The sequence below is a fragment of the Brachypodium distachyon genome, chromosome 5, assembly GCF_000005505.3.
Source record: "Brachypodium distachyon strain Bd21 chromosome 5, Brachypodium_distachyon_v3.0, whole genome shotgun sequence".
NCBI classification, from domain to species: domain Eukaryota; kingdom Viridiplantae; phylum Streptophyta; class Magnoliopsida; order Poales; family Poaceae; genus Brachypodium; species Brachypodium distachyon.
In genome coordinates, this window is record NC_016135.3 from 6,164,695 (window position 1) to 6,190,226 (window position 25,532).

The 25,532-nt window shown below is 48.5% G+C and overlaps 1 protein-coding gene across 1 annotated transcript; it reads left to right on the top strand.

Moving 5' to 3' along the window:
• The first annotated feature begins 1,112 nt into the window (after window positions 1–1,112).
• LOC100827733 (tRNA (adenine(58)-N(1))-methyltransferase catalytic subunit TRMT61A) lies at window positions 1,113–4,382 on the top strand. Its single transcript, XM_003579325.4, has 3 exons — window positions 1,113–1,716; window positions 2,719–2,963; window positions 3,764–4,382. The coding sequence occupies exons 1-3, from the start codon at window positions 1,232–1,234 to the stop codon at window positions 4,018–4,020; spliced, it is 987 nt and encodes a 328-aa protein (XP_003579373.1). The 5' UTR covers window positions 1,113–1,231; the 3' UTR covers window positions 4,021–4,382.
• Window positions 4,383–25,532: the final 21,150 nt, after the last annotated feature.

A 25,532-nucleotide genomic window follows, 5' to 3' on the forward strand; every position in this document is an offset into this window, starting at 1 on the left:
AATGAGAGGAAAAATCGTTTTTTCTAGCAAGTAGAACCTTCTATTACTTATCAAACTACAGATACATCGTCGACTAGCAAACGAAAGATTACATTGGGAGGATCTTCCAACCAAACACTTTTTAGTTGGATGCTATTCAAGATAGACATTTCCTTCCATTGAGCAATACTCAAACGAGATATTTGCGAAGTCACGATCTAATGTAGCACATTCATCAAGAATAGCTGCCGCCGGTTTGTACAAGCTGCAGGTTATCCGAATTTACCACCAGTTTGTGGAATCCAAGCTATGTGCTGCCAATTGTAAGCCACAAAGTAGACCATAGGCTCAAGATGAAATTACTTACGAGACGCTCAAGCAGATATGATTGGCTGCAGTGATGAAAAAGCCTCGGGAATGACGAATAACAACCCCTATCATCTTGGACATGGCTGATTCATTGCAGGAGGCTTAACTCAGCCTGCCACCAATACAGGATTTTCCAAAGTTCGCTACAAGAGCTAAGATCGAGGCGGCCGCTCGCCTAGGGAGATTGAGGCCCCTTTCTTTTCGGCTTTCAGGAGTGGCTTCTCCCGAAAGGTGTTCTCCCCCAGCTTCCTGGAGAAGCCGTATGTGAAATTTTGCTAGGTTTTCAAATTATATGGGCTAAACTAACTTCGAAGCTTAGCAAAAAGTTCAGGACGGCTTCTCCGAGAAGCTGGGAAGAATCTCTTCGTGGAACCCAAAAAGAAAGGGGCATGAACCTTCTCACTTTCAATTGTCTCCTTTCCCACCACAAGTACCAGGCGCCAACCGCAACAAGAGATCAGAGCGAAGGTTTGAAAATCTTGTGATATATGATATCATCTAGTGAGATTGATCCTGCTATGCCCATATCACATGCTTCAAGATGAATTGTTCCGTCCTAAACATCGGCATAACTCCTCTGTCACGCTTAAAAGCATGTCTGACATTCTGACTGTAAATACACCGGGCATCGAGGATTGACTTTGACATGCTGTGAAGTAGACTAAAATTGAACCCAAAACTTATCTGAAATCAAGCCAGAATTCGAAATAGCTACGAATCCAAACATCTTTCCTGGACCGGCAAATCTATTTGTAGTTGGGGGAATTGGGACCGGGAGGCAAATTCAATCCCAGGGTTTACACAGAGCCACAGAGGTACCGCAACGATAAACCCGCACCAGGCCGCCGCCGCCGCCGCCGCTTGCCCCCCGCCCTCCGTCGCAATGATGGTCCCGCTCGATCCCGCTAACAAGCCCACCTCGCAGCGCCGAATCGCTGAGGGCGACACTGTCGTGGTGTACGAGCGCCACGACGTGATGCGCGCCGTCACCGTCGCCGGCGGCGGCGTGCTGCAGAACCGGTTCGGCGTCTTCCGCCATGCCGACTGGATCGGCCGCCAGTTTGGGTCCAAGGTCTTCAGCAGCGCCGGCGTTGGGGGCAAGGATGGCCGCAAGGCCGGCGGCGGGTTCGTCTACCTCCTCGCGCCCACCCCGGAGCTCTGGACGCTCGTGCTCAGCCACCGGACCCAGATCCTCTACATCGCCGACATCAGCCTCGTGGTGGCCTACCTCGAGCTCATCCCCGGGTGCGTCGTGCTCGAGTCCGGGACGGGCAGCGGTTCGCTGACCACGTCGCTTGCCCGCGCCGTCGCGCCGCAGGGGCGCGTGTACACGTTCGATTACCACGACCAGAGGGCGTCCTCGGCAAGGTAAACAAGAAGCTTGGCACTGATTATATTGACAGAGGTGATGATTTCACAAATCAAAACTCGGGACGTTTGTGATGCCGGATGGGATTTACAGTGTTCTGTGAAAAATTAAGAACCTGCAAGTGCTGCATAACTTTTGGAATTTAATCTGCATCACGGAGGATAGTACAAATGCACATGAAAGATGACATTTATGTTCTTCCCTGATGGGAGTTCTCTGATCGTTTTAAGCAGTATGGATAAATATTCAGATACGTGCAAGCTTAGATACACAGTCAACCTACCAAAATGTTGTGATATGGTATTGCATAGAATAGCTTGGCCTATGAATGGGATATGGAATATTTATAAAAGCACATGTCTTTGTTGCCTCAAGCAGAAGGTCTATCTTTGTAACATGTGTAGCATCTTACTGTACTTGTTCTCAGTTTGCTTTTGCTAAACGGTGATGTGGTGCACGCAATTTATATAATTTTATTTTCTGCAGTGAGCCAGTGAGAAAGTGGTGCAAATATAGGAAAAACCGAAAAAGATATTTAGCTAGCTAAACAGAAAAATAGGTAAAGGTTTTTTTTAGTTAAATAAGATTATCATAGTCCAGTACAACGGCAAACAAAGCCTTGTGGTGAGCTCTTGATGCTGGCATTCTTATTATGTGCCAAATAATGGCAGTTAGAAGGCGCGGAGATACGATTTAAGTATCACTCTTTTTTGGTAACGGCACACTTGCAACTCACAGTATGTAACTATACTCACGGAATTTCATAAAACAAAGCAGAATCTTTAGGAAGAGCAGAAATGCCCCCTTTTAGCAGTTTAACTACTTCCATCTTTGCTGTGACAGATATTTGTGGTGACTCAATAGTTGCAATAAGTCTGAATATTTATAGAATAATATACAAGATTTAAATGGAAAGTGATTGGTCAATATTTTTGTCAGTCATGTTGTTAAAAGGATATATGCTCTTTTGCTGTTGTGATTTGAGTTTCTCTGGTAAATAGGGAGGATTTTGAGAAGAATGGGCTAAGCAGCCTGATTGCAGTTGCTGTTCGGGACATACAAGGAGAAGGGTTCCCAGATGAACACTGTGGAGCTGCTGATGCTGTGTTCTTGGACTTGCCCCAGCCTTGGCTGGCAATACCATCTGCTGGGACAATGCTAAGACAAGATGGTGTTCTATGCTCTTTTTCACCTTGTATTGAGCAAGTACAGCGTTCTTGCGAAGCTATGAGACCATTTTTCACAGGTTCGTACATGCTCAAATTTGTTGCTCATTTAGAATTTCACATACTCTTGGACTCACACAGTCTGCCTTCAACGAATATACTTGTAATTACCACAGCAACTTTCCTTGCTGTGGCAGTTGGAAAATGACGGGTATTGGGGCTGGTTCATTTCCAATGGTCCATCAGAAACTATCTTTTCTCAAAAGATTTGCTGAATTCACTTCATTGGTTCATACGAGTTTTGCAAAATAGAGATATTAAAAACAAACAGAATTGTAAGCTTTTGTGCATTTGAACACGTAGCAGATACTCAGTGTGTTAAAAAAACATGCTGTAATCATGTAAAGTTGTAAAGTTTTAGTTTCTTGATGTCTCTATCAAAATCTGAAAGTGTAGAAAACTTCTTTCTAAAATTAATTACCTAAGCAGATTCGTTGACTCTAGCATCATCTAATTCTAATTTCTTCTACTTTCATGTAGTCTTTGTTCTCTCCATAGGCACAAACTGGCAGCTCCCTATCTTCTCCAATCTCCAGTGCCATTGTTGTCACCTCATTCGCACTTTGTTTCCTGTATTGACATTCCTTAATTTCCGACACAGGAAATTTTATGATAGAATTCCATTTCATTTTTTTAAAAGATAAATAAGCCAGAGTTGATAAAACCAAACTTGTAGATCATGTTTTGTGCTGTTAGTGGCAAAATAAGCAACTATAGAACTTGCTTCGATGTATGAAATCACAATGATCTCTTCATAGGTAAAACTAGTTAAGTATTCCTGAGCCAAAAATTTATTTCATACTGTTGTTCTCTTGTGCAGATATTAGAACTTTTGAAATTCTTCTTCGCACATATGATGTAAACGAAGGTGCTTTGAAGAGTGCAACGGCCAACGAAGAGGCTAATGTGGGTCGGCTTTGTAAGAAAAAAAGAAAAGTTCGGCCAGCTGGAGAAGTCTTGGACAGTACACAGAGTTCGTGTGTTATGGTCAAGCCTTGCAACACTGCTAGAGGACACACTGGCTATTTGACATTTGCAAGGAGAAGTGTGCACGGGAGCCAAACTGAGGCCACTTGAAGGTCTGTAGAGATTACAAATGGAGTTCTGCTCCACTGGAAGGTCAGTAGAGATCTACACAATGAGCCATGAGATGGTCGTGACTACCGGGAACTGTATATGCTCTCTACATGAGGTTGTTGACGGGACTGAATGTGGCTTGCGCGCTGCCAAACTGCAAATGCTGCACCCTGCATAAGGTCATGGTGTATTCGATTGTTGTAATTGTGTTATTATTATCATACTAATCATTTATCTCCATTTAGTATTTGACTACATCTGTAATCAATGTTTTGGTTACCTTGATTTGTTCAGGTGCCTTGAGCTAGACAACTGTTCTTACCATGTTTTAATGATTATTAAGGGCCTGATCTGGTGGTAAATGTCCACGCGTCCACCATCGCACATTGTCTGCATCACCTCCATGCAATTGCTGTTGACAATAATCCCTAGAACACCCCAATTGGCCGGAGTCCATCTCTATAGCCTCAGCCGTGGAAGTATCGCTGACATTCTCAATCCCAAAGCATGCACCAGCAAGGACGGTTCCGTGGGATCGGGACGAGCTCAGCCATTGCCTTAATCACCATGTGGGAAATCTAGGTCGAGCGGAACCGAAGGATATTCAGGGAAAAGGCCTCCATCACGATGGCCACGTTCAAAGGATTTCTCATTCAACTCTGGCACTTGACTGATCTCCAATTTGCGAGAGGAGGCTCTGTTCTGTCCCGGCCTTTGTGTGTCTTCGCCCTTGTTTTTTCTTGTATCTTACTCCCTTTCAATGAAACTCAGCAACCCCGCCCGTTGACTGTTGTTCGTTCAAAAAAATAGGATGGTTCCATGGCCCGGTTACCACTATTTCTCCATCTGCAAAGAAGCTTGCATTTCAGGATCGCAATGGATAGTTAAAATGTGTATACCCATGAATATCAGGCACATTGATAGCGGATATAGATCGTGTTTTCGATCCATGAATATCCACACATAGATACTCGTCAACTCGTGGAGCGGTCACGGATATCATATTTGATTCATAAATATTCATGGATAACCGGTATTCATTAAAATAAATAAATTAATGACATGTGGATCCACTACTCGATAGATGTATCTTCCGTTATTGCAATAAAGTACTCCCTCCGTCCCGAAATAAGTGACATGTATTTGTATTATTATTTTGAGCAGGAATATCTTATTTTTAGATTATTATTATTTTTGTTGAACACAAAATAATATATATGTCTAGTAATCCAATTAGCTTTCGCACAGTTATGCATATGATTTTTTCGTGTAAACTCCGCCACACCTTAAAATTTATCCTACGTCCAGTCACTTATTGAACGGATGGAGTATATTGCATGGATATGGATAATCCATGGATACCCGAATACTCGTTGGATATAGATGTGGATATTGTTTTGCATCCACGGATATTTTCGTGTATGGATAGTTGGTCTGACGATGGATATGGATATGGATATGGATTTGGTCGACCCGTCCAGACTTGCATTGATCTATTTGGACTCCTCCATATTCAGTCCAGCAGCCAATGGAATTAATATTTCGGAACCTCCAAAGTCTTCCAGAACCTTATACTCCCTCTGTCCAACAAAAGATGTCTCAACTTTGTCAAAAGTTGAATGTATCTAGAAATGACTTAGTGTATAGATGCATTCAAATTTAGTCAAACTTGATACATCCTTTGTTGGACGGAGGAATAGGAAAAATAATTAATGAGATGGAGCGCTCTGGCGACTGGGGCGCCCCTACTGGCGATGCCACGGCCCCGCCCCCGGGCGGCGAGGCGACTGCTGCGCCGTCTGCAGGGGCCCCTGGGGACGGGTCCCCTTCGCCGCCGGCCGCTGAGGAGTTTCCCCCGCCATCGGAATCCTCCTTGGGTGGTCGATTCTGGGCTCTGGCGGAGTCGGATGTTGAGGATTCGGAAGAGGAGTGGGATAGGGATTCCCCTCCATGCAGTCCGTTCACGTCTCGCCCTCGTCTCTCGGTGGTGACGCTAGGCGCATTCATCGACAAGGCCAGGGAGCGCGGTGGCTCGTCGAGTGCTGGTCGCCGGCGTGACAGGGGGAGGCACGCTGCGTTTGCGCCGGGGGGCAAAGGTTCCCGCTTCGGCAGGCCCTTGGGAGCTCTCCTTCCTTATAGCGGCGGGCGCTCTCGGCTGGCGTTGGTCTCCTCGCCTTCGTCAGGGCCGCTGCTGGCTCCGACGGGTCGGCCCGTCCCCGGTGCAGGCGGGCGCCGCGGCGGGGGCGGTGGTGGTGGCGCCTGCCTCGGACCGGGGGGATCGGGTCCTAGGGTTTCCAGATCACTTGTTGGTGGGCCAACTCCTGGTGGACCTCCGGCCCACATCTCCGTTGGGCCTAGCCCAGGTACGTAGTGCGCACGACCCAGGAGGGCTTGTTGCTTCTCTGCGCTCCCAGCCTTTTGGGCCTTCTTCTCCTGTTTCTGGGCCTCGGCCCCGCTCGGTGAGTGGGCCGCCTGTGGCCGAACCGGGGATTGAGGCCGGTTTGGAATCCTTAGCGTCGTCCTGACATTCGAGCCTATTTAAGTGGCGCTGGGTTCCTAAGGGGGCTCCGACTTCTTTTCTAGGGTTTCCTCCTTCCGCGGCAGATCTGAGGAGACACGGTCTGGGTGCGAAAGCGACGATGGGTTTGGGCTACTTCAACAAAGGCAACAACAAGCGCAGCTTCGAGGAGATGGACAACGATGCTCTTCGTCGGGAGGATGAGCTCCGATGCTGTCTCGAGCGTCAGAAGGACGACTGCATCAAGCGGGACCGTGAGCGTGAGCGGTGGGGCTCGCCGCCATCGGGGTGGAAGGAGCAAGAGCGCCGCAACACGGATGCCGCCGCTAGGGAGCGGGCGCATCGCACTCCTTAGGCTCAGAAGGGTCGGTACCATCCAGGGGGTGGTAGCCGGGCTTCGCCGGTGCTCAACCACCAGCCCAAACAGAAGCAGCCGCCGCCGCGTCCTCCATCTGCGACCAAGGCTGACTCCTCTAGGGAGGCGTCTGCGGCGACCTGTTTTAACCACGGAAAGACTGGCCACTTCCAAGCCTCGTGCCCCTTCCCTGCAAGCTGCATCTTGTGCAAGAAAGATGGGCACGCCGCTGCGTTGTGCCCTACCAAAGGTAAGAAAGCCGAGTTGTCGCTGCTGGGTTTTGGGATTCCCGGGCACGACTTCTATCACCTTGAGCTCACTACGTCAGGGGATGATGAGAAAGCTTCTAACTCTGCGCTGGTGTCCGTGATCTCCTCCCAGCTCTTGGAAGATGAACTCAAGAATTTGTTTGAAGAGGAGTGGGATTGGCACGTTAAGCAACTTTCGGACCTTGAGTTCGCTGTGGTGTTCCCCTCCAAAGAGAGTCTTCGTTTTGCCTGCAAGTCCGGAAGGCTGGTGCTCCCACTGAACCAGGTCTCGGTTTCTATCAAGGAAGAAGAAGTGGACGCTGAAGCTAGCTCGGTTCTTTCTGAGGTTTGGCCCAAGCTCTCGGGCATTCCCCGGAAGATCCGTGATCCTGAGATTCTCGTTGTGGCGTTCCAGATGCAAGGCCATTGAGGTGGATGGGTCCTCTCTCACTCGCAAAGGCCCGGTGCGGATGAAGTTCCAATGCCGTAATCCTAACAAGATCCGTGGGTCCATGGAGATCTTCATTCACAAGATTGGCTACAAGATTAAGGTGGTACCTGAGATGCCTATGGGTGCCTCCAAGCCACCCCCGGTGCCACCTTCTGAAGATAGTCATGGGGATGACTCGGCGGATCCTACCATTGACGAGGAAGAATGGGAGCGCCTGGGCAAACATGACAAGGAGCGAAAGGACACGGCTGCCAGCCAGAAGTCGCCGCTGCCTCTAGACAAATCGGGCTCGTCCGGCCAGCGCACGCTTGGCACCTGCAGTGCGCCTGCCCAGCTCCATTCGGTAGTCATCGACCAGTACAGCTCCAACCTGCGGGGTGCGGGCGACATCTTCCCGGCGCTCCAGCTGCTTCAAGCCCCTCCTCTGCCGGCGAGCGCCCTGGTGCCCGGCGCGGCGCCACCGCTCTCTACGGCTTCGATGGAGATCTCCGATGATGACCAGCGGCCGATCCCCTCCACTGACGGCTCTCCTTTCGAGTTGCTCTCGCTTTCTCCTCTGGCTCGGGAGAAAGGGGGGCCGGGGCAGCGTGACTGGGACTTTGCTGACATCGCGACGCTCTCCAGCGACCATCAGTCGCCTCCGACGGTTGTGGAGGTCCCGGAGGTGCCCCCGACTCTGCCCCGCGACTTGCGGGAAGAGCTCCCTCGTTCAGCCCCGGTCCGCAGAGCTAAGCGCTCCATGGCCACGCCGGTGGTGGCGACACGCAAGAGTGCCCGCAACGCTTCTGCCGCGGCGATCCCGGTGCTCCAACATGCGACGCTGATGCAAGCGGAGAAAAACTTGGAGGTCCCTGGTAAGTTCCAGTTGCTGAGTAAATTCTCTGATGATCATTTGCTTAAGGTTGCTTCGGATAGTTGTGTTGTCTTTGATTCTTCCGTGGGTCCACCTTCAGTGCATTCGTCTGCTATCCGTGCAAAGGAGCTGGCTCAGGCTGCCTTTGCAGAGGCTGCGGCCTGTGCTGCTGCCAAACCAGAGACGCCGCCGGAGCCACCGGCTCCTACCTCTTCTTTTCCTTCCAAGCCGGCGCCCCCAAAGCTGAAGGCCGGAAGATCTAAGAAGTTGGCTGCTCGCACGCTTGCTCTCCGCAAGGGGCAGGGGGTTCGGCTTCGTGCTAAATGAGGGCCTTGTTCTGGAACATTAGGGGGTTCGGCTGCGTGGGGCGCCGAACTCAACTGAGAGATTATGTGAGGAAGGAGAATATAGATATCATTGGGCTTCAAGAAACGATTAAGCAAGATTTTTCTGACGCGGAACTTCGCTCGTAGGAGGTGGGTGGCTGCTTCCTTTGGGCCTAGATTCTGGCTACTGGACACTCAGGTGGTTGCCTCTTGGGCGTCAAAGATGACGTTTTTGAACTTGGGCAAGTCGACAGGGGTCGTTTTTGCCTCTCTGCACAGCTGCTGCACTGTCAATCGAACCGCAAATGGGCAATTGTGGTCGTCTATGGGCCGGCGGATCACAGCCTGACTTTGGAGTTTTTGGAGGAACTCCAAGCGGTGGTGCTTGCGTGCCCGCTCCCGATGGTTATTGGTGTGGACTTTAATCTTATCTGGTTTGTGCAGGACAAGAACAATGCTAATATCAATTGGCCTAGGATTAACGCTTTCAACGATTGCATTGCCAGTTTGGCGCTTAGAGAGCTACCGCGGTCCAGTGCTAGGTTCACCTGGACCAACAAACAATTGAACCCGGTGCGCGCGGTGTTGGATCAGGTGTTTATCTCGTCGGAGTGGGAAGTTTGGTTCCCCCTTTGCTCCCTTATGGCAGAGACGCGAATTGGTTCTGATCATACGCCGCTCTTGCTTGACTCCGGGGAGTCTTCCAGGCCTAGAGCGAGTCAGTTTTTCTTCGAAACTTTCTGACTGCAGCTCCCCAACTTCTGTGAGCTCGTGCGCGCTAGATGGCTTCGGCCCCTCGCGACTTCCGAGTGTCGGGACTCGATTGATCGTTGGCAGGCTGTTAGCAGAAGCGGACGCCAATATTTCAGAGGTTGGGCTCTGAATTAGCACCATAATTTCAATGATCGCAAGGAGGCGATCATTGCTCAGATCAAGCCCCTCGACCTGGTTGCTGACCAATCGGGCCTTGATGACGAGGGATGGGCCCTGCGCTATGCCTTCGAAGAGCAGCTAATGGTGGTTTTTCGGCTGGAGGAGGACTATTGGCGGCAACGTGGGCGTGCCAACTGGGTGGCAAAGGGTGATGCTAACACGGCATACTTCCATGCTATTGCCAATGGTAGGCGGCGCAAGTGTGCTATTGTCTGTCTAGTTACGGACAATGGCCCAATTGTGGATCCCCTCACTCTACAAGCCCATATTTATGAGTTCTATATTAACTTTCTAGGTAAGGTGGAACAGAAAATGGCTTCCTGCATCTAAATACTTGGCCGGATTGCAGAAGGGCCTCTGCGGAGGACAATTGGCATCTGATGCGCACCTTCTTGATGGAGATCGAATTGGTGCTTGCCGATACTAAGTGAGACACTGTGCCGGGGCGTGATGGATATCATGTGGTTTTTTTAAGACTTTTTGGCCCTTGGTCAACCAGCTGCTCTTGGATATCTTGAACGATTTTGTGCTTGGTAGAGTTGATATTTCGCGTTTGAATTTTGGTATCCTCTCGCTGATCCCGAAGGTCAAGGGCGCTGACTCCATCAAACAGTTTCGCCCGATTGCTCTTATAAATGTCATTTTCAAATTTGTGGCTAAGGCCTTTGCTACCAGGCTTTCCTCGGTGGCCCATAAGATCATCCATCCGAACCAGACCGCCTTTATCCGTGGCCGTAACATCCTGGACGGGGCCCTGTCACTCCATGAAATCGTGCACGAGCTCAAAGTTTCGAAAGCACAAGGGGTGCTTCTCAAAACTAGACTTCGAAAAGGCCTATGACCAGGTGAACTGGGAGTTCCTCCAGGAGGTTCTCTTGCGTAAAGGGTTCGATCCGGGCTGGATCCACAAAATCATGCAGCTGGTCTCGGGCAGCCAGACTGCTATTTGCATTAATGGGGAGGTTGGCCCCTTTTTTCGTAACGCCAGGGGGGGTGCGCCAAGGGGACCCTATCTCGCCTCTCCTCTTCAACTTTGTGGCAGACGCGTTGGCGGCCATCCTGGATGCGGCCTGCTCTGCGGGGCACATTGACGGTGTGATTTCAAATCTAATTCCAAGGGGTAGTACCCATCTGCAGTAAGCAGATGACACCATGATTCTTATCAAACCTGATCCTACGCAGCTGGCCAATCTCAAGTTCTTACTGCTGTGTTTTGAAGCTATGTCTGGTACGAAAATCAATTTCGACAAATGTGAGGTGTTGGTTATGGGAACCTCGCCTGTGGAGGCAGTGGAGATCGCGCATGCCTTGAATTGCAAGCTTGGTAGCTTCCCGTTCTCCTACCTAGGTCTGCCCATCAGCGATAAGACAATCTCGATTGCGGACTGGAAACCCCTGTCCTCGAAGGTGGCTAATAGAGTGGAACCGTGGAAAGGAAAATTTCTTTCCTCTGGGGGCAGGCTGGTCCTGACCAACGCATGCCTCTCTAGTCTTCCTGTTTACTCGATGGGTTTGTTCTTATTGCCCGATGGGGTCCATGCGGCCATGGACTCTGCTTGTAGCCGCTTTTTCTGGGATGGTGCTGACGGCAAAAGAAAATACCATATGGTCAGGGGGGGCTTGGTGTTTCCAATTCCCGTCTGTTAAATCTTGCTCTTATGACCAAATGGGTTTGGAAGATCTTCCGGGGGGACGACCCGGGTCTCTGGCTCAAGATTGTGCATGCCAAGTACCTCCATTCAGGCTCCTAGTGGGCCCCGTCCAAGGGGGGCTCTCAATTTTGGCGGGCCATTCAAAAAACTAAGCACCTCTTGGAGCTTGGGGCCGCCTTCGTGGTTGGCGATGGCTCCCGGGTCCGTTTTTGGCTTGACCAGTGGTTGGGCGCCGCTGCGTTGAGGAAACAAAGGGAACATCTTTCTTTGTAAGCTCGTTCAGCGGCGCAGCAATGGATCCGAAATCTTTGACAAAGCGCCTATAGAATCCCGCGAGTCCAAGAAAACTCCGCACTTGTGTGACCGTTTTTGGTGGAGACCAACTCGAAATGGCCTCGATCTTGGCGGGATCAACTTCAATGCCCTGCGCTGTCACAACAAAGCCAAGAATAGCAACTCGATCGGTGAAGAAGGTGCACTTCTCGAGATTACCAAACAAACGTGCATCGCATAAAGCATTAAAAACAGCACGCAAATGATCCAAATGTTCCTCTAACAATGTGCTATAAATAAGAATATCATCAAAGTATACCACCACAAAACGCCCAATAAAAGCATGTAAAACTTCATTCATTAATCACATGAATGTGCTGGGAGCATTAGTTAAACCAAAAGGCATTACTAACCGCTCATATAAACCGAACTTTGTTTTAAATGTTGTTTTCCATTCATCTCCTAACTTCATACGAATCTGGTGGTAACCACTACGCAAATCAACTTTAGAGAATATGGTTGAGCCACTCAATTCATCTAGCATATCATCTAATCGTGGTATAGGATGACGGTAACGAATGGTAATATTATTGATAGCACGACAATCAGTACACATGCGTGATGAACCATCTTTCTTTGGAACCAAAATAATAGGTACAACACAAGGGCTAAGAGACTCACGAATGTGACCTTTGTCGAGTAGTGCTTGAATTTGGCGTTGAATCTCTTTGGTTTCCTCCGAGTTGGTACGATATGGCGCACGGTTGGGCAACGATGCTCCAGGAATTAAGTCAATTTGATGCTCGATTCCGCGAATAGGTGGCAGTCCTGGAGGTACGTCTTGTGGAAAAACATCCACAAACTCCTGCAAAATGTTAGCAACAGCAGGTGCCAAAGAGGGAGGCATTTCCTCGAATGAAAACAGGACCTCTGTGCAAACAATAGCATAACATGTGGTAGTACTCACATCAATTTCAGAAATATCAGATTTGCTAGAAAGCAAGCAAGTACTCTTCAAACGAATTTCATTAGCATGTTTAGGTGCAGATTTGGAAGTACTTTTAGAAGGCATAAGTTCCTTAGCAACCATCTGATTTTCACTCAACTTTTTCTCCTCATTATGTGCTCTACTAGCTCTAGCAAGATCATCTTTTAAAATACTTTCAGGAGACATAGGGAGTAGCACAATTGGCTTATCATTATGAACAAGAGAGTATTGGTTTGTGCTACCATGGTGTACAGAATTTGTGTCAAATTGGCATAGTCTACCAAGTAAAAGAGCACATGCTTGCATAGGTACAACATCACACTCAACATAATCAGCATATGCAGCAATAGTAAAATGCACACGAGCAGTACGTGTTACCTTAACTTTGCCGCTGTTGTTAAACCATTGAATGTGGTACGGACGAGGGTGGGGTCGTGTCGTGAGAGAAAGCTTCTCCACCATCTCCATACTCGCCAAATTGTTACAGCTCCCACCATCAATAATAATGCGAACACATCGATCTTTTACCACACCCTTGGTATGGAACAAATTATGGCGCTGATTTGGTTCGGCCTTCGTCACTTGTGCACTCAAAACTCGCTGTGCAATTAAGCTAGGGTATTTCTCAGCATCTTCGGCAGCCATAAAGTGGGAATCGTGCTCCTTGTTTGCTGCAGCGCATTGCTCCTCATGTGCAAGAAGAGCTAAAGTGTCCTCATCATAATCACTTGCAGAATCATAACCACCGTCCTCAAGAGCGATCATCACACGAGCGGAGGGGCAGTCACGCGCAAAGTGGGCAAGCCCGCTGCATTTGCGGCATTGAATCTGGCTGGTTTTACCCGTAGATGCCATGGATGAAGAAGAACTTGGTGCGGGTCCAGCGGGAGCGCGCTTGGCGGCAACAGGAGGCGATGTAGTAGTTGTACCTCGCGTGGGTGTGGTCGTGGAAGTGGATGGTGCAGCAACCCGTGACGACGAAGGCGATGTTCTCCAAGAAGTAGAACGCCCTGCAGAAAAGTTAGTTTGGGTCGCCTCTCTCTGATCCTGCACTTCACATTCAGCATTGCAAGCAAGGTGGAACAAATGGGTTATAGTATGGTATGACTTATATCAAAGAATGGTCTGAATCTCCTTATTTAACCTGCCGAAAAATCATGCAAGTAAAGCTTTATTATTTTCCACTATGTCACAACGCATCATACCAGTTTGTAATTCTTGATAGTACTCTTCTACAGAATTTTTGCCCTGATCTAAACGTGTTAATTTGTTGAGCAAAGTACGCTGATATGACGGTGGCACAAAACAAGTTCGCATGGCCCGTTTCAAAGCATCCCAAATAGTGACTGGATTAGCATAATTAACACGACAATATTCAGTCCACCAGATGGAAGCAAAACTAGTGAACTCACAATTAGCAGCACTAACACGTCTATCCTCTGGATAATTTAAGCATGTAAAACGTTGCTGTACTTCTAATTCCCATGAAAGGTATGACTCAGGATTATATCTACCATCAAACATGGGTATATTCAATTTTAATTTCGCAACATGGTCATCATCACGTACCGGCGGCACATGCGGGCGTGCGTGGCGAATGTAGGGGCGTGGACGACCACGCGGCTATTGTAGAACTTCCCCCTTGTCCTCTCGCTCGCCCTCGGACTCGTCGTCCCCGTAAGACTCCTCATGTTGCTCCTCACAAGCAGCAATAGCCGAGGTTTGACCTTGGTGAACGGGAACACGCTGTGCCCGCCCAGCGAATGCGTGGAGAGGGGGGGATTCTGAGTCGCGGTTGGTTGTGGCAAGCGTGACATCAACTCCCGGAATTTGGCATCGAGCTTGTTGGTGAAAGATGTTTCGAGGCCCTCGAGGTGTTCCATCGTATTATTAAAGCGTTTGTCGACGTCATGCATGTGATCGTCCAAAAGCTTGGTGAAGTTCGCCTGTACTTCGGCGCTTGTCGGTTCTGAAGTCTCCTCCCCACCTGTCATGATTAGTATTAATAAAGCACAGCAATATGGGTGTATATGCTTCGGCAAGTGGTGGACAATGCGTAATCTGTCAAGCAAACCAAGATTCTTACCCGTTCTTACCCTGCAGCAGGTGGTGACTAGCAACTATTGTGATTAAACCTCAGGAATAAAGCGATTGCCAGGCGGTGTCAACGCACAGTGTAGGAGTATGTGGAGCTCTGGGTGGCTGTATCCTAATATCTGAAGCAACAATTCAAAACAGTAATGCCACAAGTTGAATAATAGCTCAACGACGGTACCGTGCTGGCCCTAGGCTATACCGTGCTAGAGACGCGAGCCTAGAACACCTGGGAGTCATGCCGCGACACCAAAAGCAACAGGTACAGTGCTGGGAAACGGACAGATATATACGAAAACTCACTATGATGGAATGTGTCTCAAAACGAGAAGCTAGGTCTAAAACCTAGATAGCCTCGAAAAAATTTGTGGCCAAAAACTGAAACTACAAAAAGCTGCTTTGGAACGCGTGCAGACGTCTCAAAATTTCCGCTATGATGGCGGATAGCTAAAAACGATCCCAGAAGTATAAAAATAGTGTATGCTAATTTTTTTTCGGAGAGGGTTCCAGACTTTTTTTTTTTACTCCCCTCCTCTTTCCTTGTGTCCGAAACTTTCCGGACTTATATCAACTTACAGATCAGATCAGGATCTCTTCCTATGGGAAGCAAACTCTAAAAAGGAAAACAAAATAAACCTGATTTGATACGGTATGTGAAATCGACAACGATACGGATATGGATATGGTGGCGGAATTGGTGGTGGCAGAAGATGGTAAGTGGAACCTAAATTGATACGGTTATGGATATGTGGTGGCGGAATTGGTGGTGGCGGAAGATGGTAAGTGGAACCGAAATTGATACGGTTAGGGATATGTGGTGGCGTGGAAGATTGGCGACTGAGGCGAGGCGGCGTGACGGGTATGAACAGAACTCGAAACTCTAAAGGTCTAGACTCTAAAACCAGCACTCGACACGACGATGCAGACTAAAATTCAATAATGCACGTACTGAAAGAAAAGATGCAAAGGCTCGAAATTGTTTGTAGGACAAGATCTAACCCTAACTTTTTTTTGGCTTTTTCGTGGACTGTAGGAATAAATCAGATGCAACTAATCTAGGAAAACAGTAAGATCTCACCGAGAAACCTGAAATCTGATACCACTTGATAGGGGTAAAGGTGCCCGATCTTTCGATGAGAAGATAGCTATCGATTTTTGGGTGGATGTCGACGTTGACGAACCGGCTACAAACGTGTGAGATGTTGCGCCTTAGTGATCGCTACACCAACTTCCGAAGTTATTGACCACGCCGGAGCTAGATCAACCTGATCACGAAGGATCAATCCCTGCATGCAACCGAAGAACAAGCAAAAATTATAGATGCAATAAAGATATTGCGATTAAAGGTGAAGCTTTATTGATGGGATTCTGCAAGCGCGTAGTACAGAAGGTTGATTTGACACTTGTGCCTATGGCGAAGAGTAGCAAATAGCTAAATCTTAAACTAAACAAAATCCAAGTCTAAACGAAGACCTAACGGGGGTATATATGGAGGACTAGAGGGGTACGCGGCCAGCCTTGGGAAAGAAGGCCGAAACCCACTCTAGGTTGGTTTCCTTCACCTATAACGGACTCTAAAAGTTCAGCCCATGTATGTGGATGAAAATTACATGGGCCTAGTCCAAACTTAAAAGGTGACGCATCACCATATAATTATGTGGACGAAAATATGAAGGGAAAAGCTCTATATTTCACCCACGTCTTCATCTCTCATTATGGTGGCTTCAACGTTCTGAAATCTCCCGTTGCGGCGCCATCTTCAATCCTCACACGCTTGCTACCTTCATCTCCATGCGTGATCATGCTCCAATGCTTGTCCCTCTCATCCATGCTAGGTCCATCATTCCTAAGTGTGACAAACACATCTGATTTAGGCAGCATCATATTCTCATGTATGTGAAGAATCGTTCCAAGAAACGAAAATACCTGATAATTAAGTTGGCGTGCACGAGCTCTTGTGATAGGTCCTTATAATGTGATTGTAGGTGTTGCGGGTGTATCAACATGTGGGATGTCCTCATCAGTGTGGTTTCCCCGTCTGTTTGCTATTGCTGCTGACCCAGATATTGCGGTTGATGAAGGCTTGCACAATCCTGCCCTGCTGTTCTGCAGGTCCCTAGGGCCGCTGGATACCCCGGAGTGCGTTGCTCTCGAGCAGGAGCTTGCGGGCGTCTCCTTGACTGACCAGCCGGATAGCTTCCGTTGGACGCTCGAGACCTCGGGAGAGTTCTCCATGTCGTCCTTATACGATAAGCTGATGTCCGGCCCCTCGGTTTGCTTTCTCAAAGAGATTTGGAAGATTAGCGTGCCGCTCAAGATTAAGGTTTTCCTCTGGCAGCTCTGCCGCGGTCGGCTCCCGTCTAACGCTAACATCCACCGGAGGCATAGGCCGTCGGATGGTCCGTGTCTGCGGGGTCCCTGAAACTGCGGACCATATTTTCTTTGAGTGCTCTCTTGCCAGCTGATGTGGGCTTGTGTTCGGGAGATTCTGTCTTGTGATTGGGATCCCACTAATTTTGCTGGTTTTCTTGCTAGAATTCAAGGCTTTTCGGGTATTTCTCGGAAAACGGTGTGGATGTCTTTTGTTGCAGAGTGTTGGGCTATTTGGACGATACATAACAAATACACTATTGAAAAGAAGTTCCCGTCTCATCCTACTAACTGTATTTTCAAAACGACCTTCTTTCTGCAGCTTTGGTCCCCAAGGCGCCCCACAAGATCTCCCAAGCGCTCCTCTCTGCTGCGGTGGAGTTTAGGCGTCTCTACGCCAACTTGAAGCCCCCCAGTGCTCATTAGTTCTACCTTTTGCCGGGTTGTGGCTGTTTTTGTTGTGCTTTCATTTGCTGCTCCTCCATTGTAAACTGGTATCCACAGTAAGACTCCTATTTGGCCGGTTGGCTTTATCTATAAAGCCGGGCACTGGTGTGCCTTCGTTCTAAAAAAAACCCAGAGGTATAGAATATTTCTATAAGCTTTCGATAAGGACGCTCCCGTGACTCCCACAACAATTCTGGTATGCTACTCAATTCCACAAACAAGTTTTAGTTCATCTACGAGCCTTCGCACATTAAGCATGTGCCCCTGCAAGTTAGGTAATATGTGACCATGAGACCCAGAACACCTTACATTCAATAATTAATAGCGGGGTCAGACCACCCATATTAATTCCCACGTACACATGAAGACTTACCGAGCGAACCTTTGTCATCACATATATATTTATCCGTTTGCTTCACGATACTTTACAAAACCCACGGCAAGACTAATCAAGTTATTCTCGTTACCAGTTTTGTACTGTTTACTTGTATCCGCATTTCGGTATCTCCGTGATCATATCACAATTGTCTGGCCAGACAATATTGGATACCTTGATATCGAGTGGGCTCAGAGTGTATCTCTCCATGGAAAAGGAGCAAATCACAGTCTTGAACTATCGAGCCTTTTTACACATTTCTGAAATACCAAAGACAGACAAGGGCGGACCGAGAGCAAAAATGATAGGGTGTCCATGTTTGAATCATGTATATTTTTCTGTAAATTTAGGGGTTTCACACAAGGTATCTAAAATATAACAAAGGAAACAATACGTACCCTGGTTCCTTTGCACCTGGGGTAGCATAACGTGGGTACGCCCCTGCCGAAAGCTACCTTTATTGTCCCTAGTTACGTTGAGACTTTTGGCAATCCCAAATACCCATTTGGTATGGAGATTCTCTACATACATCCTCATGGTCTTAAGGATTTATATTAGCATTGACATATTACACAACATAGAAACACCATTGTTCCATCAACAATGTGTTCTCATCATTACTAGGATACAGATTCTCGGGACAAGGAAAGCAGGATTATCAGTAATTTCTGAGTTAGTCATTGAGGAAAATGGGGTTCTGAGTAGTCATGGAGAAGTGACTAAGGACATATTTAGGTGTTTATGTTTCCACACATGCATATATGTTTTCTTCTGAATATCACATTCAGGAACCATAGCAATTATAGCACACAGACACAAACATTAATTATGAACTCGGAAATAAATAATACATTTATTATTGCCTCTAGGGTATAATTCCAACAACGAAAACAAATATCGCTGGTATCAAACAATGACACTTCTCATCAGAGAATTGTTGTTTATCTTGTTGTCTACATCTACCATTCCTTGCAACTTTGATATATGATAATCCACCATGATAGCTTCCTCACGGTACAACATCTACTCAGGGTCGTCTTAAAAATCGCCATTGACGGAGGAGGTATATGAAGCGGAGCCCCTAAGCCACAGCATGACTAATTCACCTCCTTCGCTGCACTACAGCTTACATTGGAAGGTTGGAAATTTTGACAATATATCATGAGGTAGCTAGGGAAACTGCCGTACATGTTTTTATACAGGTTGTTACACCACCTGACACATCTACGTTCAAGATGCATCAAGATGCATGAGGGGTGTGAATAGAACGTGAGTGGATTGGGGCCATGGAAACCCTATATCGGGCCCAAGCTTCCTCTGACGCTCCCTTGTATGTGTAGCGCACGTTAGAGGTGTTGTATCCAGTCATGGTGAATCTTTCAGGCCCATGCTACCAAAGTACCAATGACGCTTATTGTATAGGACACATCAAAAATGACATGGGAATCTATATTGGTTCACGGGTGCAGGTAAAAAAACGAATTGTGTTCTAATTTAGATCAAGCCGAGGAGACACTTCAAGCCATGGCGACACCTCGAGAAGATGCTAGTAAGCCTCTTTAATTTATCTGGTCCATTGTCTCCCCTTCCAGTTCATTCACATACCTCGCCACGTCAATAAAAGTTGCCGGATCGGATGAGGTGCAAGCCAGGGAACTCCACCATGGTTCGCATGTCATCACCACGTATGCCTGCCTCAACGGGTGGGAGATTCAACCGCCACCACCGACAGCTCCAGATCTGACCACTTCTTCTCTGCCTTTGGCTCCGGCCACTGCTGCTCCCCGTGGCCTCCATTTTCTCCACCACCGCCATCTCAAGAAGACGAAGTCATCATAATCTCCTCAAACTCCAAAAGTTCCATTCGGACCTCTGAGCTCCACCACCTCTCTTGTCTTCTTTAGAAGAAACGGTGGGGAGTCGGCTCCGTCTATCAAGTTTCCTAGTGCGCACCCGTGATGAGGATCCTTACATGGAAAGGATGACAAAACAATGCTGCGAGGTGTTCGAAAGGTATGTCTGAAGTCTCTGGCGGGACGTCCCTTGATTGCCTCAAGCGCCTTCTTCTTCCCCAATCACCACCTTCTTCTCCTTCTTTGCACTCTATTTCTGTATCGCCATGGAAAACCTTCTACCCCTCCGCGATGTTGCGGATATTACTTGTTTTCAATTTATGTTTGATCTTGTATGCAATGCAGTGAAATTTGTACGCAATGCAATGAAATGTGTTCCATGTTGTTGGAATGAAATGAAATTTATATCGGTGCAATGTTTCTTCGTGATTTACATTGCTGCTATTTAACATTGTCATTACTCTTGTAGGAACAAAACATATGTCAGCAGCGAGAATTGTTTTAGCCCTCTGCACTTCACCATGCATTGACGCTTCTTGGGGAAGAAAGCGTCTAGAGACTAACCTACAACAGACATCCGGCCATCCTAGAAAATGACACCACTAATGCTTCCTATGGATGACCCGTCAGAGAGTGGAGTCACCTCTGACGGGTAGAGACGCGTTAGTGGTCGATCATAATATAACTATTGAAAGATTGTTGCTGACGATTCCATTCTAGGTCAAAGAAGAGGGTTTAAGAGGTTTCGATGTACAACTGTTTTGTAGTGGTGGTTCCTCCCAGCATGCCAAACAAATCATGTACGAGTATTCTACCGTATCAAGGTAGCAATATTTCATCCCTCGACAACGATGACCACACAACTTAGGTAATCCGACTCGACTCAAGTTTCCATGTAAACCCATATTTTGGGATATATCACCAAGCTTGATCATAACTATATGGTGAGGGCTATTTTATTATATTTAACCCTACAAGAGTGTACAATTCTACCATCACGACATAGCTGACCCGTGATCCCCATATGGCAAACAGATTACACACTCCATCAGTGTGTGGACCAACCATTTATGAGAAGACGCTTTGCTAAGGCCATACCGGCCCCTAAGAGAGTCATACATCATCCAGACCCTTTCGTACTTGGCTAGTACTTGAATCAAAAGGTCGTTGCATCAAAAAAGAACCACACTGGCAGCTAATCACAATTCACCCACGGTTCTCATGTCGAGAATCGTGCACAGTCTCAATGTCCAAAGCAAATCCAAAACCAATTAATACGGAAACACCACTAAAAGCACACCATGGCTTCGATGCAAAGACAAGTCAAGGTACTCAGTCAAGCTATATATGCTTTAACGCATTAGAGGTTGTACGCTCCTGGCTTGGACCAATGTCGTGTGAATTTAATTACTCTTTCAATCTAAGAGGATAAAGATCCAAATATGGATACCTGCTCAAGTCCAATTCATTTTAGTTGGCAAGTTTAGTCACCCATTTGACACGACTATCACCCTGATGAGCCATTCCCGCATGACTAAACAAACAAGGTACTAGCTCAATGCCCAACGATGGATACTAATTACTACTCCCTCCGATCCATAATAAGGGTCGCTGATTTAGTACAACTTTATAGTAAATCAACGACACTTATTATGGATGAGAGAAAGTACTTAAGTAGCTAATGCCAAACCCAACTTATAGTTGATTGCAAGTGAAGTCATCAACATACTGCACCAAAGCTAATGTAGTACTCCGAACAAGCAGAGTAATTATCACTAGAATCGTGCCTCGTCGATGGTAACCACATGTTCTCCATGACATACCTTCGGTGGTGACAGAGTCACTGCTGACCGGCCTGCTTGCTAGTGCAGCACTGGTGGTGCCTCGGTCGCCACTGGGTCCTCCGAGAGTGGCGTACGTGCCGGGTCACCGCAAATGGATCTCAGACATGGCTCGTCAGTGGTGCTCGAGCCTATATATCAGCACTGACGGGTCCTATGAGTGACCCGTCAGAGTTTAAGCTGCATCAGGTCTGTGACACCGGTAGGTGGAACATACAGTCATCTCCGGCGGATCACTTATAGAGACCCGTTAGTGATGACTTGTATGGCTAAGCGGCTTGTGAACATTCTGTAATGACTTTTTTCGGTGACGGGCCGAGTGTGCTAGACCCACCACTGATGTGGTTTCAAGGATAACGTGTTTTGTAGAGTGCGTGAATGTTTACAAAAGGATCGATAGCAATACACACATTACTACAAAACACATCATAAGTGACGAGTCATCAGTGACGGGCCTTTCCCGACCTCCATTGATGACCCTCATCAGTAACAGGCCTTTTCCGCCCACCGCTGATGACCCCTCATCAGTGCCGGCGCACAAAACCCATCACTGATGAACCCTCATCAGTGGCGGGCAGGAAAGGCTAATGGTCCAATGCGAAAACTTGCAAAATTCACCAAAACACATATCAGTGGCAGGCATTACATCTGTGCCCGCCACTGATGTCCTCTGAAGATCTTTGAAGATTGAAAAAATCATAACTAATTCATAAAAAATCAGAAAAATGTGATTTTTTTTGCTAAATTCTTTTTTTTTCTTGCTTAACATAGTGGAACAATACTATCACATGGTAACATTCGATAAATGACCTATGTAGTACAATCTTGTCATTTTCCCATAGTTGAACTTTAGTTTTTAGGGTTTTTTACTTCTGTGCCCTCGGTTTCTTAGTTCTACTTAGTTTTTCCCAGGCCTTAGAACACTGCTCACTTCTACCCTCCTCCTTTGCACAAATGCTCGCTTTTGCCATCACGGAGCACCTCCTCACGGTCAACTCGGTCAAGCCGTTAGCTACTGACGGGTGGGACCGAGTATAAGCCTGACGGGTGGGACCAATTCGTGTTGCAGACTGTGCGCTGGGCCGGGCTTCGGCGAGCTTGACTCTGGCCACCGCGACGACGGCCGCTACGGCGTGGGGATCGGTGCGAGCACGAGGACAAGGACCAGGACGGGGACATGGACGCAAGGATGCACCGCTAGGATGCTCTCGGTTGGCGCGACGGACGCTACGATGCGCCGCTGTCGCACGCTCACGCCACGGACACAGCACAACACAGCCATCGAAGAAAGAACCTAGTTCATATATTCCAACAAGGGCTTACATTAACGACATTAATTTTGAAAAAAAAACGCTAATCGATCGCTCACTCCTCGGCTTCGTCTTCAGATTCCTCCACAGGTGGCGCAGGCCCCTCGACAGCCACCTCCACAGGCGCCTCCGCCTCCTCCATGTACGGGAGGCCGTGCATCTCGCCGGCGTGGGGGAACGTGGTCCTAGTGTTGGTGTACACGTTGTACAGCGTGAATGCGATGAACTCGCATCAACACCAGTACACGCGGCCAAGGAGGTAATCGGCATCATGGCTGTTGGTGAGGTGCACCAGTAGAGCGGTTTTGACGCCGTGCTCGCGGAGCCTCTCCAGGCGGTACATTGGAGGGTCACCGGCCTCCAGGTGACTAAAGTCGGTGTTGAGGAAGTTCCTGGCCAGCGCCATCGAGCTCCGGGTGCGCAACATCGCCCACACCTGTGAGCGTCCGCTCCACACGCATGCCAGGTGGGAACAACGCCTCGTCAGTGAGGGGTGGCGGGTTGAAGGTGAGGCCTTCGAACGCCATTGCTTGTCGTCAGTGGCGGCGTTGGGTGGCGGGTTGAAGAAGTGGCGTGGAGAGCTGTGTAGAAGAAGGAGAAGAATGGAGAGCTGTGTAGAAGAAGCAGAGCCATGGGGCCGGGTTAAATAGCAATGGTGACAGGGGAAGGGGAGAGGTTTTCCGGCGATCGGTGGGCTTTGAATGCGGTCGCCGGCGCAGTTTGAAATGCATGGGAAACTGGCGTACGTGGGAAGTTGGAGGGAATTGGCGTCAATAGCAGGCGTGCGCGGCGGCGCGGCCCAGTGAGAGCGATCCCAGCACATTTCCCACTCACTCTCAATAACTGTGAGATCATCTCGTCGGTTTCCTCTCCCCACTAGTCTCTCGGTCCCGTCGACTTCCTCTCCCCACTACTACTTATGTGCGTGCCCAGTAAACCAATTCTCTCGTCTCCTTTGATCTCATCTACATTCTTCCTCTCGCTCTCTCTCGAGCTCTACCGCTTCTCTCCACCCTGGGCAAGGACAAGGAGCTAGTAGACAGTACCGAGAGCTCGGCCGGCAGCGGCCATGGACGTGACATGGCTGGGCCACCACTCCGCCGTCTGCCACCTGCTGACGTGCGCCGGCGGCATTGTCCCACGCATTTAGCATGGACGCTGTCGGAGCACGGAACTCCGGCACCGGGGATGCAGGGCACCCCCTTTTTGGTTCGGTGGAGGGCGAGGCGATTGCTCCGGCGATCGCCGACGTGACAAAAGACACAAAGTGTCGACGCATGAGTTTACCTAGGTTCGGGCCACACGAAGGTGTAACACCCTACGTCTTGCTTGGAGTTGTATTCATGAGAATGTGTTTGTTCTTACAGATTGCCCCGGGGAGTTCTCGGGGGAGTTACTTGTTCTCCTAAGAGATTTTGCTATGAACAGGAGCAATGCTCCCTGCTACTACTAACTGGGGTCGAAACCGAGCTGGAGCCCTTTGACCGGTGGCATTGGTCCTCTTTTTATAAACAAGGGGATACCACAGGTGCCGATGCATGCAGTGCGACACGTTTCCTATACGCGTGTCATCGTCACAGGAATTACTCTACTGTTGGTCCACGCGGGGCGCCATGCAGCGCCCAGGCCACTATACATGGTAGATAAAAATAGATTGTAGGGTAGACGCTCTAGTCTTGCTGAGCAAGGCTAGCCCTGCCGATGTGACTCCTGTCGGTGCATTAAATGCACTGCGTCCGCTGTTTCGTCCCGTCTTCACTGTTCTGCGGGCCCCACATGAAGGGGCGCGTAGAGATAAACAAAAAACTTTTCCTACGCGAACTCCCAAGATCTAGCCGAGGTAGAAGGCCACGAGGATTACCACTAGACGCGCAGTTGCGGATTATTGATGCGGCGCCTTGATGCAGTGCAGTCCCTCGATCCGATCCAGCCGATCCAATCCCGCGATCGTCGAAGTGCTGAACGTACAGCACCTCTGCCGGTATCCACACGTGCGAGGAGGAGCTCCGGCGGCGGACTGCTAGATCCGGTGCGACGGTTGAACTGAATCGGGCTAGGGTTCTCAACGCATGAGAGTGGAAAAAACCGTGCCCTTTAGGCATCCCACGCCCCTGCTTATATATCGAGTGGAAGTGGGCTCCAAGCCTTGTGGCCCATCCACCCTGCGAGTCCAACTCGCATTGTCAGCCCAATTCCAGTTCGGGTCCAACCCGACCAAATACTTGCTCCCGCTCTTAAGTGTGTGACCCCACAGGCTCATGGCGACTTGGACACGATTGGAGTCCGACTCACAATCGATCAATCGGTAGCGGCTCCTAGCAGAACGTGCCGACTCCCAAGTACCATCGAGTCATGACGACGTACCTTCCAATGTGACATACGTCTTAGTCCCTTTTTGCCTCACGATATACCTTGTCGAACTATAGGCGATTAATCGTCATCCCTTTAATAGTTCAACTCTCTTCTCGATCTGTGATATACGATTCATCCGACTAACTCTTAGTCGATCAACCCGGTTAACAATTAACCAAGTCGCGCATGGCCATGCTTCCCGAATCATATCACTCGAGAGGGCCCAGAGAATATCTCTCCAGTCGGAGGGGCAAAATCCCATCTTGGTTATC